General features: G+C 39.4%; 2 protein-coding genes across 5 annotated transcripts; both read right to left on the bottom strand.

Moving 5' to 3' along the window:
* Positions 1–1,880: 1,880 nt before the first annotated feature.
* On the bottom strand, positions 1,881–6,481 carry cnga1a (cyclic nucleotide gated channel subunit alpha 1a). The gene is made up of 8 exons (XM_071505171.1): positions 6,261–6,481; positions 5,433–5,534; positions 5,241–5,303; positions 4,933–5,034; positions 4,731–4,835; positions 4,292–4,398; positions 3,210–3,820; positions 1,881–3,108 (listed from the first exon to the last, which is right to left on the bottom strand). Exons 2-8 carry the CDS (start codon positions 5,510–5,512, stop codon positions 2,245–2,247), a joined length of 1,932 nt encoding a protein of 643 aa, XP_071361272.1. The 5' UTR covers positions 5,513–5,534; positions 6,261–6,481; the 3' UTR covers positions 1,881–2,244.
* Positions 6,482–7,372: 891 nt separating this feature from the next.
* On the bottom strand, positions 7,373–10,327 carry enam (enamelin). 4 transcript variants are annotated; one of them, XM_071505173.1, is made up of 8 exons: positions 10,187–10,327; positions 9,962–10,026; positions 9,794–9,817; positions 9,551–9,613; positions 9,387–9,428; positions 9,275–9,298; positions 9,101–9,184; positions 7,373–8,008 (listed from the first exon to the last, which is right to left on the bottom strand). In XM_071505173.1, exons 2-8 carry the CDS (start codon positions 10,016–10,018, stop codon positions 7,592–7,594), a joined length of 711 nt encoding a protein of 236 aa, XP_071361274.1. In that variant the 5' UTR covers positions 10,019–10,026; positions 10,187–10,327; the 3' UTR covers positions 7,373–7,591. The 4 variants fall into 4 exon arrangements, with proteins under 4 accessions (XP_071361274.1, XP_071361273.1, XP_071361276.1 ...); XM_071505172.1 differs by having other exon boundaries at positions 9,551–9,616; XM_071505175.1 differs by lacking the exons at positions 9,387–9,428; positions 9,551–9,613.
* Between the last annotated feature and the right edge of the window lie 5,350 nt (positions 10,328–15,677).

Below are 15,677 nucleotides of genomic sequence, written 5' to 3' on the forward strand. Positions count from 1 at the left end.
TCTTGGTTCACTCTTAAGGAAATCACTTGAACCACAAAAATCTCTATTTTTTTCAAATACTTTCATCAACACCGCAAAGTTGATGTACTGTATAGTGTGAACACAGTCTAAAAGGAACTGAGATCACAGGCTGTAGAGCTGTTTGCCTTTTCTAGCCAACCTTTCAAGAGTAAAGATTATACATAGTATTATACATAGTATAATACTGAGGGACAAATTTACTTCAAATAGAGATAAAAGATAATCACTACATAATAAAGCAAGAAGATAATGGTTATAGATAAAGGATATTTTCTTTATAGTTTGTTGAATATCCTGTCAAACAATGCTTATTGTGGTTTCCACATATCAGGTGTAACACTGAGGTTATATTTGGTGGAAAAGAATAATGCAACATGTATGCAGTAAGTACAATGTATAGTTCATGTTCTTCTGTTGAAAAAAAAATACCCACACAGTCTTCAAAATCCTGTATATAGGAATTTTGAGAACTAAAATGTCAATGACAATGACTGTCAATATCTGACCATGGTCAAATCTAAGATAAAAACGAGGAGGTGCACCAGCAACAGATGAGTTCCTCATCTATGGCTAGTTGTCAGTGGCCAAAGTAAATCTCCCAGGAAGTTCTCCAAATTAAACTACCACATCCATCATTTCTCCACACCATCTACAACAACACAGGTTTAGGAAACACTGTGGTTTGGCTCAAACATACTACTTTGTTAAGGTTAGGGGACCTTCATCATCATGGTTACAATAATAAAAACATGGTTATTGTCAGGGAACAGTTGCTGTCAGGGTTAAAGTCAAACAACGTTCACTGACGGTTGGAAATGGGAAAAGAACAATAATCTCCTGTTATTTTGTCGACCCATCTCTCCTCCTCAACCTCCTTCCTCTGCAGACTAGATAATGAAATCACCTGACTTCCTCATAATTACTACATTCACCAGAGATCTGTGTCATTTGAACATAAACATGTCTTTTTTGGGCACCTGCTGAAATGTCTAATTATGAGAGAATTTCAAGGCATAAATGAATCCATGCATTCATTCGAGCAGGTTTGATGAGTGGCTCCCACCCTTACTGGCTTATGACTCCTTTGTAAAACAGTTGTGTACTATTTGTGCTACTTGTCATGTTTCAGATGAACTGACAGCAGTTCCATCAAAGACAAGTTTCCCCTCTAGCCTTCTCAGATAGTTTCATTTAAATAACGGTTTGAGGCCTCAAGGTAAAGTTTTCCATTAGCTCATGAAAATGTAAAAATGAAATAGGTGAGTACAAAGTATGAAGATAGAATTTTGCACCAAAACATCCCAACCCATTAATCATGTCATTATTGTGACATGATTAATAATGACATGATTAATGCTGACAATGACTATCAATATCTGACCATGGTCAAATCTAAGATCTACCCGTTGACTGCTGTCAATAATAATAATAATAATAATAATAATAATAATATATAATTTTATCCCCACTTTGATGTTGTAAATGTTTTTTAATCCTATTGTACTTTTTAATTAAGCAATTTCTAAAGTACTTTGAACTGTTTCTGTGTATGAAATGTGCTATAACAATAAATTGCCCCCCTTTAATCTGCTTTGTATTATTATTATTATTATTAGTATTTTCAGTTTTATCAGTCATTGATTGATGTAAGCTAGTTTGGAGGGTGTGTTACAGTCCCAGAGCTTCCCACATTGTATGACTTGTAACACATGCTGCAGAGGTACTGTATGTCATGTATGTACCTGTAAATCCTTGCTATTTACTATCCTCATGTGGCCAGCAGTGTTTACTGCAGGGCTGGGACCAGCTGTTTTTTAGTATAATGACCGTGCATATTTAGTCATGATATTCACAATAAATAGGACAACTGAAGCCAATACTTTATTTGAATTGAATGTCAATATTGTCATTGGCAATATTTGTCCACTGAAAATTGTATTTAATTTTACAATATATTTATATACAACGGCAATACCTGAAACTGAAGACAAGTTCCAGCAGGTATTTCAGTTCGTCTCTAGTGTTGATGTTTTTTTGTCTTTTGCAGTTTTTAATTATGAGTGAGTTATTTAAGAAGCAACTCCAGTAAGAAAGATTTCTTTGTGGGAAAGATTCTATTGTGGCTACATAGAAAAGTGCTTGATTTATTCTACAGGAGCTATGGGATTATTTTTTCTCTTCCTCATCTTTTTTCTCCTCTTCTTTTTCCTCTTCCTCTTTCCCTTACTCTTCCTTTTTCTCTCCATCTCCTTCCCCTTCTTCTACCTTTTCCTCTTCCTTTGTCTCCCCATCCACTTCTTTCTCTTCTTTTTTCACCTCTTCTTCCTCTTCATCCTCATCTTCTACCTCCTCTCCTGTCAAGCGCTCCAGATCTGTGATGCGGTGTCTCAGAGTCTTGTCAGCGTTCTTGTAATTTCCGAGAATCTTCTTCAGCTTGCCCTGCATCAGATCCATTGTATTGTACAATCTGTTGACCTTCTCCTCCAGCTCCTGTGCCTCAGGCAAGATTTTACTTGGGTCCAACTCTAGCAGACCATCTCTCATCAGGATCTCCCGGCCTTTATCCTCTAGCATCATTTTAGCATCCGGGTACTCTGTCAGTGATTCCATCAGGTCATCCTTGGACAGGCAGAAGAGGTCTGAATATCCAATGCTGCGGATGTTGGCTGTCCGCCTGTTTCCTGCTTTGCTACCTTTAATATTAAGAATACTGATCTCACCAAAGTAGCTGCCACTTCCCAGCACAACAAACTGTGTGACACCATCATCAGCAACAACTGCAAGTTTTCCATCTTTGATAATATACATCTCACGGCCAATGTCACCCTTCTTGCAGATGTAGTCTCCAGGACTGAAGACTTGAGGCTGGAGCTTGAGCACCAGCTCGATCAGCAGGCCTGCCTCACAGTCTGCAAAAATACGAACTTTTTTTAGAGTGTCCATGTGCACCTGGATGGCGATTTCAGCCTTTAGCTTGTCTGGAAGATACCTCAGCACCTCTCTTTCATCCTGCGCCTTGCCATTATTCCAAAGATAGTCAAACCACTTGATGACTCGCACCTCAAGTTCCTTGCTGACTTTTCGAACCTATTAATGAAAAGAAAGCAAGAACATTAAAAACACAATCAACAGATGATTAGCTAATTGTTATTCCAGTTCTTTTAAATGGAAAGAGGACGGCCACCTACATGCATGTACTGCTTGATGTTGTCAATTCGGGCCTGAAACTGGGCTTGGGCAGCATTCATGTTGGAGATCATGGTGGCAATGTTTCCTACAATTGTGGCAAAGATCAAGACTCCAACTAAGAAGTCGACCACATGGAAGAGAAACTCTGAGTCCAGGGCTGGTGGTGGTGTTTCTCCGATGGTGGTCAGGGTCAGTGTCGACCAGTAGAGGCTGAATGAATACTTCCTCATGGGCAACCCAAAGTCAGGTTCCTCGGGATCATCCAAAGCCGGGTAAACCCAATCATCAGCCCCAAAACCAATCCACTTAGAGAAGGAGAAGTAGAAGCAGGCATTCCAGTGGATAATAATGAGGATGTACATGATCAAGTTACCGATGCGGAAGATGTTGGGGTAGTTGGTTTTAGTCTCTGTCTTTGTGAAGAACTCCATCATGCGGCTGATTCTCAGCAGCTTGTTGATGCGGATCTCTGGGTAGTCAAGGCCGAGGACAAAATAGAAGACGTCAGTGGGCAGCATGGAGAGAAAATCAAGACGAAACTGGAAACTGCTGATGTAGCGTTCCCGTAGCAGCTTCTCATCTTTCACTAGCAGTCCTTGCTCGAGGTAAGCTGTGTTTTAAGAAGTACAAATTCATAGGCACATTATAGACACAGTTTTGAGAATGTAACAGTTATAATCAACCTCTGGTTGCTTACAGATAATCACCCTTCATATTGAAATTATTAGAGAACTTTTACAAACAGATGGCTGCATCAGTGATGATTTAGGCATCTCATAAGGAGTGGCAGCATCCATGCTATTTTTTTTTTTTTTTTTTTTTAATATTTGTTCACACTTTGGATTAATTTGTAGAGATTGGTCTAGCATTGTCTTTGTTTTTTGTCGATCTGAGTCTTTAGTCATATTAGCCTCTTTCTCTGCACTGTATTAACAGGGAGGACAAGTACAGCAGCCCATAGTTTCATTAGTGTAACCTACTTGAAAAACTTGTGAAACTTGTACAAATGTGAATATGTCCTTTCACAGATTTTAAAGGGCTCTCTGTAGTTTGAAATGCTTAGCCTGTGTCAGTTTTTTACCTGTTCTGGTCCTGACGAGCATATCAGCCAGATAGATTACATCTGAGGCGTAGTCCAAAATCATCCAGTAAATGATATAGTTATGCTGCAGCTCCTCAAAGCAAGCCCTGTTTACACAAGAAGAAGGCCACCAGCAGTGTGATTTGTAAATAAATATTGTTCGGAACTTTCTCCGCATGTCCTGTTGTGCTACTACTGCAGCAATATCAGTAGCCTCAGCTAATACAAACTGTAGCATTCATTGTTGGAGTGTATTCAAATTAAATCAAAGAATTTGAAAGAACAAGTTTCCTTGCACATAGCCAACCCACTGCTGAAATTGCAATGATTTGTAACAGCTTCATATGGACGAGCATAGATCGACACTTACTGAAGATGAATGGAATCACACAAACATTTCAACCACGGGCAAATTGAAATGTTGCCTTTTATATGTCACCTGGCTATGATCATCGTCCAGTTGTACATGACTGGTAGTGTGATGACAAACAGCCAGTTGTAATACAAATTCCCAGCAGGATTAATCACAAACAATTCTTTGGGCCTATGAAAAGAGCATAAGACAGTGTAAGTTTAATACTTGAAAGCATAGATTATTTGAAAACCTGTCTAATGGAAGTTGCTCTATATTATGTACTTACTTATCTTTGTCCTTTTCTTTTTCTTTCTCTTTCTCCTTTTCTTTTTCTTTCGCTTTCTCCTTTTCTTTCTCTTTTTCCTTTTCCTTCTCCGCCTTCTCCTTTCTGTAATGTGAATCAATGCATTCGAGATAACTGCATCAATTTTTTTTCAGCAACATTTACTAAAAGCTTCATAATACAACATAATTACTCTTTCTTCTTCTTCTTTCTTCTTTTTCTCCATGTAAAGGGATTAATTAATACATTTCATAAGCTTCACTGACGCGTCAGCTTCACTTATCACTTTCTGACTCTATAATTGTACTTACTCTTCATTGTTGTTACTGTTATTCATATTGAGCAGACGATGAGGATTTGATCGGGGTGCAGGTCTAGAACAAACACAGCACATTACACAGAAAGTTAATTAACTGACAAGCCTTACTTTGTTATTTCTCATTAATGTATTGTAAGCCCTCTGTTTGAATTAGTGTGACCCGTTTTTTTGAAGGTTTGCTCACATGTCATCCTTGCTGTGCTCATCACTGTCTGTGGCAATTTGTTGTGTGGTGTGGCGGGGAAGAGTGGCTGAAGAAGTCATGGCAACAGATCTGCAGTTTAGCCTGCAAAGAGAATTCATAAGGGGAGGTTTTGTGTAAGGATGACAGCTTTGGTCATGACTAAAGGTCAAATACTCTTGCATACAGAGATGTGTAGAGCTGAAACTCTCCATGTACATTACTTGATTAGGAAAGATTAACTGTCAACTATTGGCAATTTTTAAAGCAAAAACTAACTGCTACCAGCATCAACAATGTGAATATTTGCTGGATTTCTTTGTCCCCAATGATAGAAAACTGAATATCTTTGTAGTTTTGGATTGTTGGCCTGACAAAACAAGACATTTGAAGAAGACATCATTGATCAATATTTCTGAAATTTTTTAGACAAAAAGATTTAGATTAGCCTTGGATACATGTCTTACAGTTTTTCTCAACTGTTTTGATACAATGTCAGAAAGAAAAGTTTAAGAGTGGGTAACACAAGCGCCAAAATTTTCCAGTTGCTAAACCGCAAATGCATTCTCCAAAATGTGTTGTTTTCTCAAACTCCTCATACAGTTGTGATGAAACCAAAAAAATCTCCTTCCTGAAGAGAGTAAAAGGGAAAAACAGCCTTTTTCACCTCTGCTGACACACAAAACAGAAAATAAAATTAGCAACGTTACTATCACTCAATGTGTCCTGCAATTAGCATCAGGTCCTAGACTTTTATCCACATCACAGCTACAGTAATATTCTCCTTGGTCACACATTTGAAATAATGCAAAATAGTTTGTTATAACTTACCTTTTCCACTTGTCAGTGTAATGTGAAGTCCATATTTCGTTTATCCTTGTGTGTTTTTTTTTTTTAAGGTGTGGAAACTGCCCACTCACAGCAGTAGCAGATTTATTGTATCAATCATCAGATGCTAATAAAAATAATATTAAAACGTTGTTAGACACCTATAAGCATTGAAGTCTAACTAACTGTGTCGTAGAGTCTCAGTGACCCTGATAAGGATTTGTGGATTAGAGTTGGCTGAGGAGAGGAGAGGCAAAGTCACTCATCCCCCTTATTGGTCCACTGCAGTGGGAGATAAGGAACGTTCAAGTGAAGTCTGGACAACCCTCAGTTACTTTGTTAGTGAGGATCCACCACACTGAAAACCATTTTATGTTGACACTTCTTTTTTATTCTTTATCTGTAACAAGCTGTAATTTTCCTGACCAGTTACGGAACAGTGGAGGATTTAGTCCGCTTTCACTCGCGCATCTCCTGCTCAGTCAGCACTCTCAGCCATATCCAGCGCTGATCCTATTACATCGTGCCGGGTATTACAGATTTCAGATCAGGTGGATACGGTTCCTTTTATATGAATTAGAATCGTGAGCGTGAGATTAAATCTGACCCTCTGTCAGTGTTGTTGTGTCCTAGTAGCAGGAGATCCTCCTCCCTGGGGCTGCAATGGATACCCTGTGCGTCTGTGGCTCTCCCTGTTGGTAGATGTGGTGTTTGCAGTTTTGTTCTGAAGAACATCTCAAGCCATTTTATTTCACACCGCATTATTTTGGGACAAGTGTATGCAGTATTGTGTGTGTGTGTGTGTGTGTGTGTGTGTTTGTGCTGATGAGAGCAGCCTTTTTGAAGCACTGGTGTAAATAATAAAATGAGTTGATGGTTGAACTGCATTTAGCTGCTTCAGTTTCAGTGTTATATAATATATGATACCCACAAATGTCTGCTGTGACAGTCTAGAGAGACAGGAATAGGAAGAGACAGGGGTTTCTGGCCAGATTCAAACTGAGAATATCAGTGTCATAGTAGTCATGTCAGGAACATGTGAATTCAGTGACTTATCAATCACTACTGAATTTCAAGTACTGTTTTGCAAAAAATATTTTGACCAAAGACAGGGAAACAATCGGAGAGAAGCTTTAATTGTCTAAATACACTTTACTTGCATGGCTTTATAAAGAGCTTTACAGATTTCTCTTTGTTTTCACATTTTACACATTTTATCCCCAGTCTTTTTTCAGCATGCCTCCGTTTTTTCATCCTTTGTTGGTTCACCTACAGCACCCACTGAGGTTTTAATTACTAATAAAGGAGCACTTAGGCTGGTAACAAGAAGAGAACTACACTGCAGCAGGATCTGCTTCCACTGCAGTTGTGTCAGCCTCAGCTGCCAGTGGGGCAGTGGCGGCATCAGCGGCACCAACATCAGCAGCAGCAGGGACATCGGCTGCGGCAGGAGCGGTCACATCAACAGCCACCTCAGGGGCCTCCGGGGCAACGTCAACAGGAGCTGCGTCCGCAGGAGGCACATCCACTGTAGCAGCATCAACAGCCACAGCATCAACTGGTGCAGCATCTACAGGGACGTCAACCACAGCTGGCTCAACAGCAGCTGTGGGGTCTGCTGCCGGCTCTGCTGGTGCTGCTTCAACCACAGCTGGCTCAGCCTCGGCGGCCTCCACCTCCTCAGCCTCCTCTACCTCATCAGAGTTCAGGGGGGCAGCAGGAGCAGCAGCTTTGGGAGCAGGATCCCCATCCTGTGTATGGTAAATAGAAAGGAACTGACTTAAAGTTGACATAGCTAGAGACAGTCCACATATTTTTTTTTCCTACTGAAAAAAAAGGTCAGATTAATATTCATGGGGGAAGTACTACAGAGCCTGTGAACAGTTCTATAATGTCTTTTGTGGCTCCAGAGGAGCTTTGTTAAGTGTGAGAAAATTACTCAAGTGACACTTCTAAGTTTGTTTTTGTAGAGATTATACATTATTAAACAGAAAGCCTGTCTAAAAAAGTGGTGTGCAGTTTAGAAGGCATGAACATTAACAAGGCAGAGAGGGTCTAATGAAAAATCCCACTGTGTAAGATCCAGTATTATTGGAGCTTGACCCATGCTAGGAAGTAAAGCTAAGGATCACCTGGACTCAAATTCAAACATTTCTAAAAATCCATCTCTACTGTGTCTCCCCTTTTTGTGAAAGTGCAGTGCTCAATCACTGGAGTACAACCTTAAAACCACTGCAAAGAACATGAAAATGCCGTGTTTGTTTCTCCACAGCAAATTCTGGAAAAAAGCAAACACTCCAGTGTTGAAAAACTGCAGCAGATCCATCTCATGTTTCGATCACTTTGCTGATTTTGGTTTTTCAAATAATGCTGGTGTCACTGTATGTGAAGCAGCTCTCTTAAAGCTTTTTAAAGGACACATCATGTGATCAACAGGAAAAGGATCACAAATATGAATAATAAAATGAATTATGGCTGAATTCCTGCTTCAGTTTCAGGGTCCTGGTATTTTTTTTACACCACTGGAGTTCTGTCTGTTGTCCTGAATTTGTCTGGAGGGAAAGAAACATACTGCAGGTCTGTGTTTGAACTGTTTGTAAATGATACTTTGCTGCATGTATGCTGTTTTTACAATGTCCACAGGTAGCCTCCACCCATGTTCTATCTACTCAGTGTAAATCTAATGGAGGTGTTTTGCTGTTCTGTTGTTCATGCACACATAGCAAATCATAACCAATGTGTGCTTTTTTCCCACATTCAGTGGGAGTAACTATAGTGCCATTTGTGTACATTTCAAACTGCTCTCTCCCTCTGTTCAGTTTAACGTGATGATGTCTGCTCACCTCTGCCTCCTCCTCTGATGCATCTCCAACAGCCACAGGAGCTGGAGGGGGAACGTCAGCTGGCTGTGCTGGCGCGGCATCCACCTGCATAAATAAAACACTTTTAACTCACAATGAACTGTGTCACATTGGATGTTGTGGTGCTGTGCTTGTGTGTAGTGCGTGTGTGCTTACCGCTGCTGCCACAGCTGGATCAGCCTGTGGAAATGAACAATTCATGAATAGGTAACACACAAAGTTTCTAATGTCATAATAGTATAACAATATACAGTATGAATAAACTTACAGGAGTATCAGCAGCAGGAAGGAAGGGGTTTCCAACTACCCCCTGAAAAAGTACAGATGAATGATTATGATTTAGGCCAAACTGTCTGAATTCATGAGGTGATTTACAAATCTTTTTATATTTCTTTCTCTTTCTTTTGGGTAACTACATTGAACCCCCACTACCTGCTGCTGGTACAGCCTGTACATCTCCATCCACCTCAGGGCCTCATTAGCATGTGCCGCAACCTGCTGAAGAAATACCAGACATCTCCAGACATGCTCTGCAATTAAGCCAATTATCCTCTCTCTCTGTCAGACATCTATCAGACTGTACATTTGATGACATGACAAAAACATGGTATGACATGCTGTGGCAGACAGATACAAAACTTCACAGAAAAACATGAAAAAAAAGAGCTCTCCAACCTCATTACTTCCACTCTCTGGAACCTGCAAATTTAGAAAGGGAACTGAGCAAATATGAAGAGTTTTATGCAAGGCCCTAAAGAACAATAATGTCGAGTGCAGTTTTTAAATGTTTAAAAAGGGATTAGTTTGCAGACTAACACAAAAATAAGATTGGGAAAGACTTACAGGGGCAGCCAAGGTAGTGACCAGTAGGCACATCGTGATCACCAACAGCTTCATCATGACTCTTCCTAGAGAAAAACATATATGACACATAATGTTAAATGAAGGAAATTTTAAATACAAAATTACTAGAAGAAAAGGAAGTTAATCACCTATGAAAGATAATAATATACGCAGGACTATGTTTCTGAAACAGTGTAAAATTTATTTTGTATGAAAATCCATCACCTTTTTTCCTGGTGCAGAGAGCAGATGAATATGTGTCTCCTCAGGGATGCAAAGTGATCTACTTCATCACTAACATGGGTGCCATTTATATGCTGCAACTTCCTGTGACAGCCAATCACATCCAGTAAAACACGCAGAGCCGTGTGTTTGAAGTAAATCTCCTTACACTTCAAAAAAAGAGGCATATAGAGTTCAGGCCCCTCTTATAGTTAATTATATACTGCGAGTAGACTAAGCACACATGCCACTGTCTCTATTGCCCTAAAACCAAACTCAAAAAAAACACACACAAGACAGCATGAAGCTGACATAAGCATGTAATGATAATGACTAAAAGGAACCACTTAGTTTGTCTTTATGTCAAGTCAAGTGAGTCAGTACTGTAATAAAAAGCATTTAGGCCTCCAAATCTTAGAATAAAAATACTGATCATGACTGAGAGATTGTTAGATCATGCAACAAATACTACAGTGCTTTTTCACACCGCACATACACCAGCTGAACATTTACAGGACATATGATGATTGAGCAGTGATGTGGAAGTGTAGTGCTGAGTATTTTCACGTCATATTTTTCTTTCTGCCATATTTGTTTCACAGCCATAGATGCTTTATTTTTTATCAGATTTTACATAAAAACCATACGATTCACGTTAAGCCAGTGGTCTCTACACGTTTTTGCTTGTGCCCTTTAGAAAAAAGGCCGTTTGTATTTGGGGCCCCTCATCACATTTCAGATGCCTCTGGGTTGTTAGCAGTTCCATCAAAGAGACTTTACCCGTCTAAACTTCTCACATGGTTTCATTTGAATGACTGTGAGACACAAAAAAGTCAAAAACCTCTTAGTTGGGCCCCCCAAGACTACACTATCCAATTGCGACTAGATCAGTAATAACAATTTAATAGAGTTATAGCCTAAAAAAAAAAAATCAGCAACAGGATTTTTTTTTTTGCAGAATAAGTACTTTGACTTTTGATACTTTGAGTGATGATCATACTTCTGTACTTTTAAGAACAAATTTAAGGTAAGAACTTTTACTTGCACTGGAGAAAACTTCTTCCGCAGCTGCGTATTTTGTTTCGAATACCAGACCATTTGGCCCATTTAACACCAGTTTCCCAAACACCATTTGCAATCAAATAAACACTGACATTAACAGTAGAGACACACACATTACCCATGGGAAGTACCTCTTTCATGGTGTCTGAGTTTGCACTGATCCTTGTTTGTTTTAGCTGCTGTGGTTGCACATCACAGTGATTTGGAACATTGTAGGTTTCTTACGTTTATTTTTTGTGGTTCCAAATCAGATAATGAATGACTTACTCTATAATCTGCTAAACTGTATTTTTTTACATTCTTGCCAAACCTGCTGAGATAATGAGTTACCTAACAATCTATTCATTAGTCTGGCAGAACATTTACTGTTGATTGGCACATATTGTTTCTTTGCTCGCTACCTTGAAAAAAGAGCAGTGGAGAGGTTATAACAAGAATATTTTCTGTAACAACAGGAGTGCCTACCTATTGACAACTTAAAGAACTGTGCTTTGTTTAAGCAAAGCAAACAGTCTGCTGACTTCCAGTAATAAAATAGGCCTACATCAGAAATACAGTATTAATATCATACCAGTTCACCTCTTTAGTGAATTAAAGGGTGTAGATGTAAACATAAGCAGTGTGGAGCTTGTAAGAAGAAGAACCCAGGGTGAACACACAACCACACATTCAGAGCACTGAGAACACACACCTGGGGCAGGGGCCAGTTGCAGTGTACCCCCTGGGGAGAGATGGAGGGCCACCTCAGCTGTGGATGAAGGAGGGGAAAGTGTTGTTCATTCACTCCCCTCACAACGTCTGCCTTGCCTGCAGTCCTGTGATCCAAATGGGCAAAAACTCCCAAGCCTGTTTCCCTAAAAATTGAAAGATTGTACAGTATACGTACAAATACAGTTGATATGTATTTATGAATTCAATGTCTAATTTGTATTAAAGCACAAATTATTTTGATTATTGTATTTCTTAAATTACATTACATTTTGATGTGAGCATGTTTTTGTTGCATGCCTGCTGACTGACCTCTCTAAGAACTCTACAGCATTTCTATGTCCTTCAGGTTAATGGCCCTGAGATTTGAAGCACCTGCCCTGGTTAGTATAAATGTCAGTCAGGTGATTTCTGGATTCTGGAAAAGTCAGTTTGCAAAAACAGTGATCTTTAAAGGCTAAAATAGGTTGTAAAAGGGTTATGCTCCTGAACAAAGGCAACATGCAGTAACTATTGAGGTCAACATTTTTAAAGACCTGAATCTTACCCTTTGACATTGCTTTAGTATATGAAAAATTACGTCAAAGAAATGTATTATTTCACATAAATGTATTATTTTTGTGAAAACAAATTTTGCAGTAACTACTACTAGGACAAATTGAAGTTGGTATTGTACTACTACTAACTAGTGCTATATGAGGCACAAGTATGGTGCAGTAAGTCATGTGCTGGTCGTTGACACACGTAGTTACCTTAATGTAGGATAATAAGTTGTAAAACATTTCCTATATGTTTATATATGACCCGCAAACCTGCAGACGTTTTGTGGGTGCCTCCATAACTTCATACAAGTACTATGTAGAGTACAGGCCATCATACTGAGGTTGAGAAAAGTCAAATTAAGGCTTTTAAACGTGCTGTCAACATGTCCTCATCTGTGGGTGATAAAAGTTATGAAGTTGTGTGATCTTGAAGATCCAGGAAAGAAAACTTCTGAAGGGGAGACAGTCATAGCGTGAGAGGATGGCGCCAATGTATTTTAAGTGTCTTTGAAAAGATAAATATTAAGTCATGTCGTGACAGGCCTTTGTCCCCAGGGGAGTGAGGATCAGGAAGATATTTTCCCTTTGTGGTATTTATTTTTCTAAGACAGTTAGTTACCAATGTGGCAACTTATGTTCACAGTGTGACGGATTTATGATGTTTTGTAACTCATGTATCATGTAAGATACATGTTCTGTACCTGTATCGCATATTTTGAGCTCTGATATTTAAGGCTTATATCACAGAACACCTGAGCCATTGTCCTGATACCTTTCAAACAATAATGGTAAGTTTTTCTGTGATATTCTTTCTGTAGTTCCTCTTCTTCCCTTGCCCCTGTCCTGTGGTGTTCCACAGGGGTCAATCAGAGGTCCTCTATTGTTGTCAGTTTCCACCTGTATACTGAACATTTTTCCTGAACACACTGTTTATAAACATTTTTTACTGTCATGCTGATGACACTCTACTATTCTATTTTCTGATAAAATCCTGCAACCAAGAAAAGGACTTTCATTTAGTCTGTTTACCTTATTTTGAACACACAATAAGTCCCTGCTGCTAGGAGTCTCTTAATCAAAGAATGACAAAAGACTGCGTGGGTGATGTTGTGAAATCGTGTGGGATCATGGGAGTTGTTGTTTTCACCACCATTGCCGTAAACTTTGCCATAGTCTTACAGCCAAATGTGTAAAAATTAATGACCATCTTATTTGACACCAAAAATACTATCAACCACCCAAAAATCCGGTCTTTCTTTTGATTCAGTTAATGCAAATAATTTGAATGGATTTACTGTGGATCTGGTTCCCTCTAATCAGAAGTATAGGCAAGATTAGATTATTTTTGATTTTGTTGACCTTGAAGGGCTATTCACACATTCACACCCCTATACCTCAAGTTACTTCAAATTCTGGAAGTATGACCAAATATGATTCTTGTATAATTGTTCCTCGATGGGTGGGTTGGTTAATCAGGGCGTAGGGTTTGGCAGGTGGCAGGATAAATGGAGTGGCTGTCAACTCTTTAAATATATCTTGTGCAAGGGAGGATACTGGTCTCGGATCGCTGCAGCCACCTCTCGATGGATGTCTTGTTTTAGCTATTTGACATTTAAAGCAGGCTGTGGTTGTTTTGTCTGCCCGCCCTACTGTCTGATAGCAGGGAGCCGCTTGCTTCATGTCACCCCCATCAGCTCTACTCCTTTCCTTCTCAACATCTGCAAGAGTGAAAGTAGGGGTGGCATGAAAAATCATTTCATTTCTGTTTTTAAGGTTTTCTCAATAACACCATCTACAAAATGATCTCTGTGTAGGGGGTCCAAGTCTCCAAAGCAGGTTGAATCCCTACTTTGCGATTAAAAAAAAAAAATCAGTTATATAAGCCTTTAACGGTATTGTTCACACACATGTACAAACTAAATGAGCAGCGACACAGATAAAACTATGACAACAGGATAGAGGTTAGATTAATAAAATTTAGCCATTTAAACTACCTGCACACAGTGAATGTCCTAGAGCAGGCTGGTCTGAGAGACAGAGGCAGCAGAGTCGCTGTATGAACATGCAGGAGGATACGCCCTGCTTCAGCAATTTCTCCAACTTACACAATGTGAATGAAACACATAAAACAAACTTCTTCAAACAGGTGGAAGTTGTGCAGACTGATCCTTACCCGCTCTGGAACTTGTGCCTGGAAACACCATCCAGCTTTTTAATTAGACGCTGACCTTTCCTACAATTAGTGCTGCATCTGTTGAGTTGGCCTCAGCAGCTCAGTGGCTGAACGAGGAGGGAGGTGCAGATCACATGAGCAGAATATTTGTTCAGTTGTTGCATTTACATAATAACACCTGCTGAACAGTGCCACTTTTAATGTAAGGAAAGTGACTGTTTATGTTACAGTGTTGAATTTCTGACTACATACAGTGAAGCACTGTTGATGTTTAGATTTGTATCTATCAAGCGATACCATCAGGGAGGCATCTGATTGGTCCCACGTTTATTCTGCAGCAGGACAGTTTGGATCTAACATAGCCACAGAACTCATGGAGTCAAGCTGCCAAGTAATTTAAAAAGCTATCTAGTGCTGTTTTAAAGACAAAGGGTGGTCACACCATGTATAGATTTGATTTAGTTTTTATCTGTTAACTGCACTTTGTATTAAGTTATTTATGAATAATTTATGAATATTTTTGAAAACATCCTGACTTTACTTTTAGTTAGAACCTTTCGCGGTACTGTAGATCAGAAATGCAGGGCCCACACTAATGCCCTGCATTTTGGAGCTTCATAAAGGCAACTTATTCCAGTGGCCGTAGTAATGATGACAGGAGCGAAGGAGGAAGTCAGGTGACAAAATGAACAAAGTCCACATTAGGTGTAGGCTGGGGCGTAAGGATCGGTCCACAAAACACAGGATGTTCACACAAGAGACTTCTGTTTGTTATTATGTGAAATCAATAGTCGTCATTGTTTGTTTTAACCATGACCAGTCCTGAATTTTAACTGCATATTATATACATTGGGATGTTCCTTTGGCTTGCATCCAAGGTTAGAGATGGACTACCTGCGTGGATGTTCTGGTTGTAGAACTTTTTGAGATATCACTATAAAGGAGAAGAACGTACAATTAGCAAGTTTCTCCACATTTTTTTGTTGTTGTTTTTTTTTATGGAATGGAA

Source organism: Trachinotus anak, unplaced genomic scaffold, assembly GCF_046630095.1.
Source record: "Trachinotus anak isolate AG129_WGS33_773 ecotype Australia unplaced genomic scaffold, CSIRO_AGI_Tana_v1 ptg000019l, whole genome shotgun sequence".
NCBI lineage: Eukaryota > Metazoa > Chordata > Actinopteri > Carangiformes > Carangidae > Trachinotus > Trachinotus anak.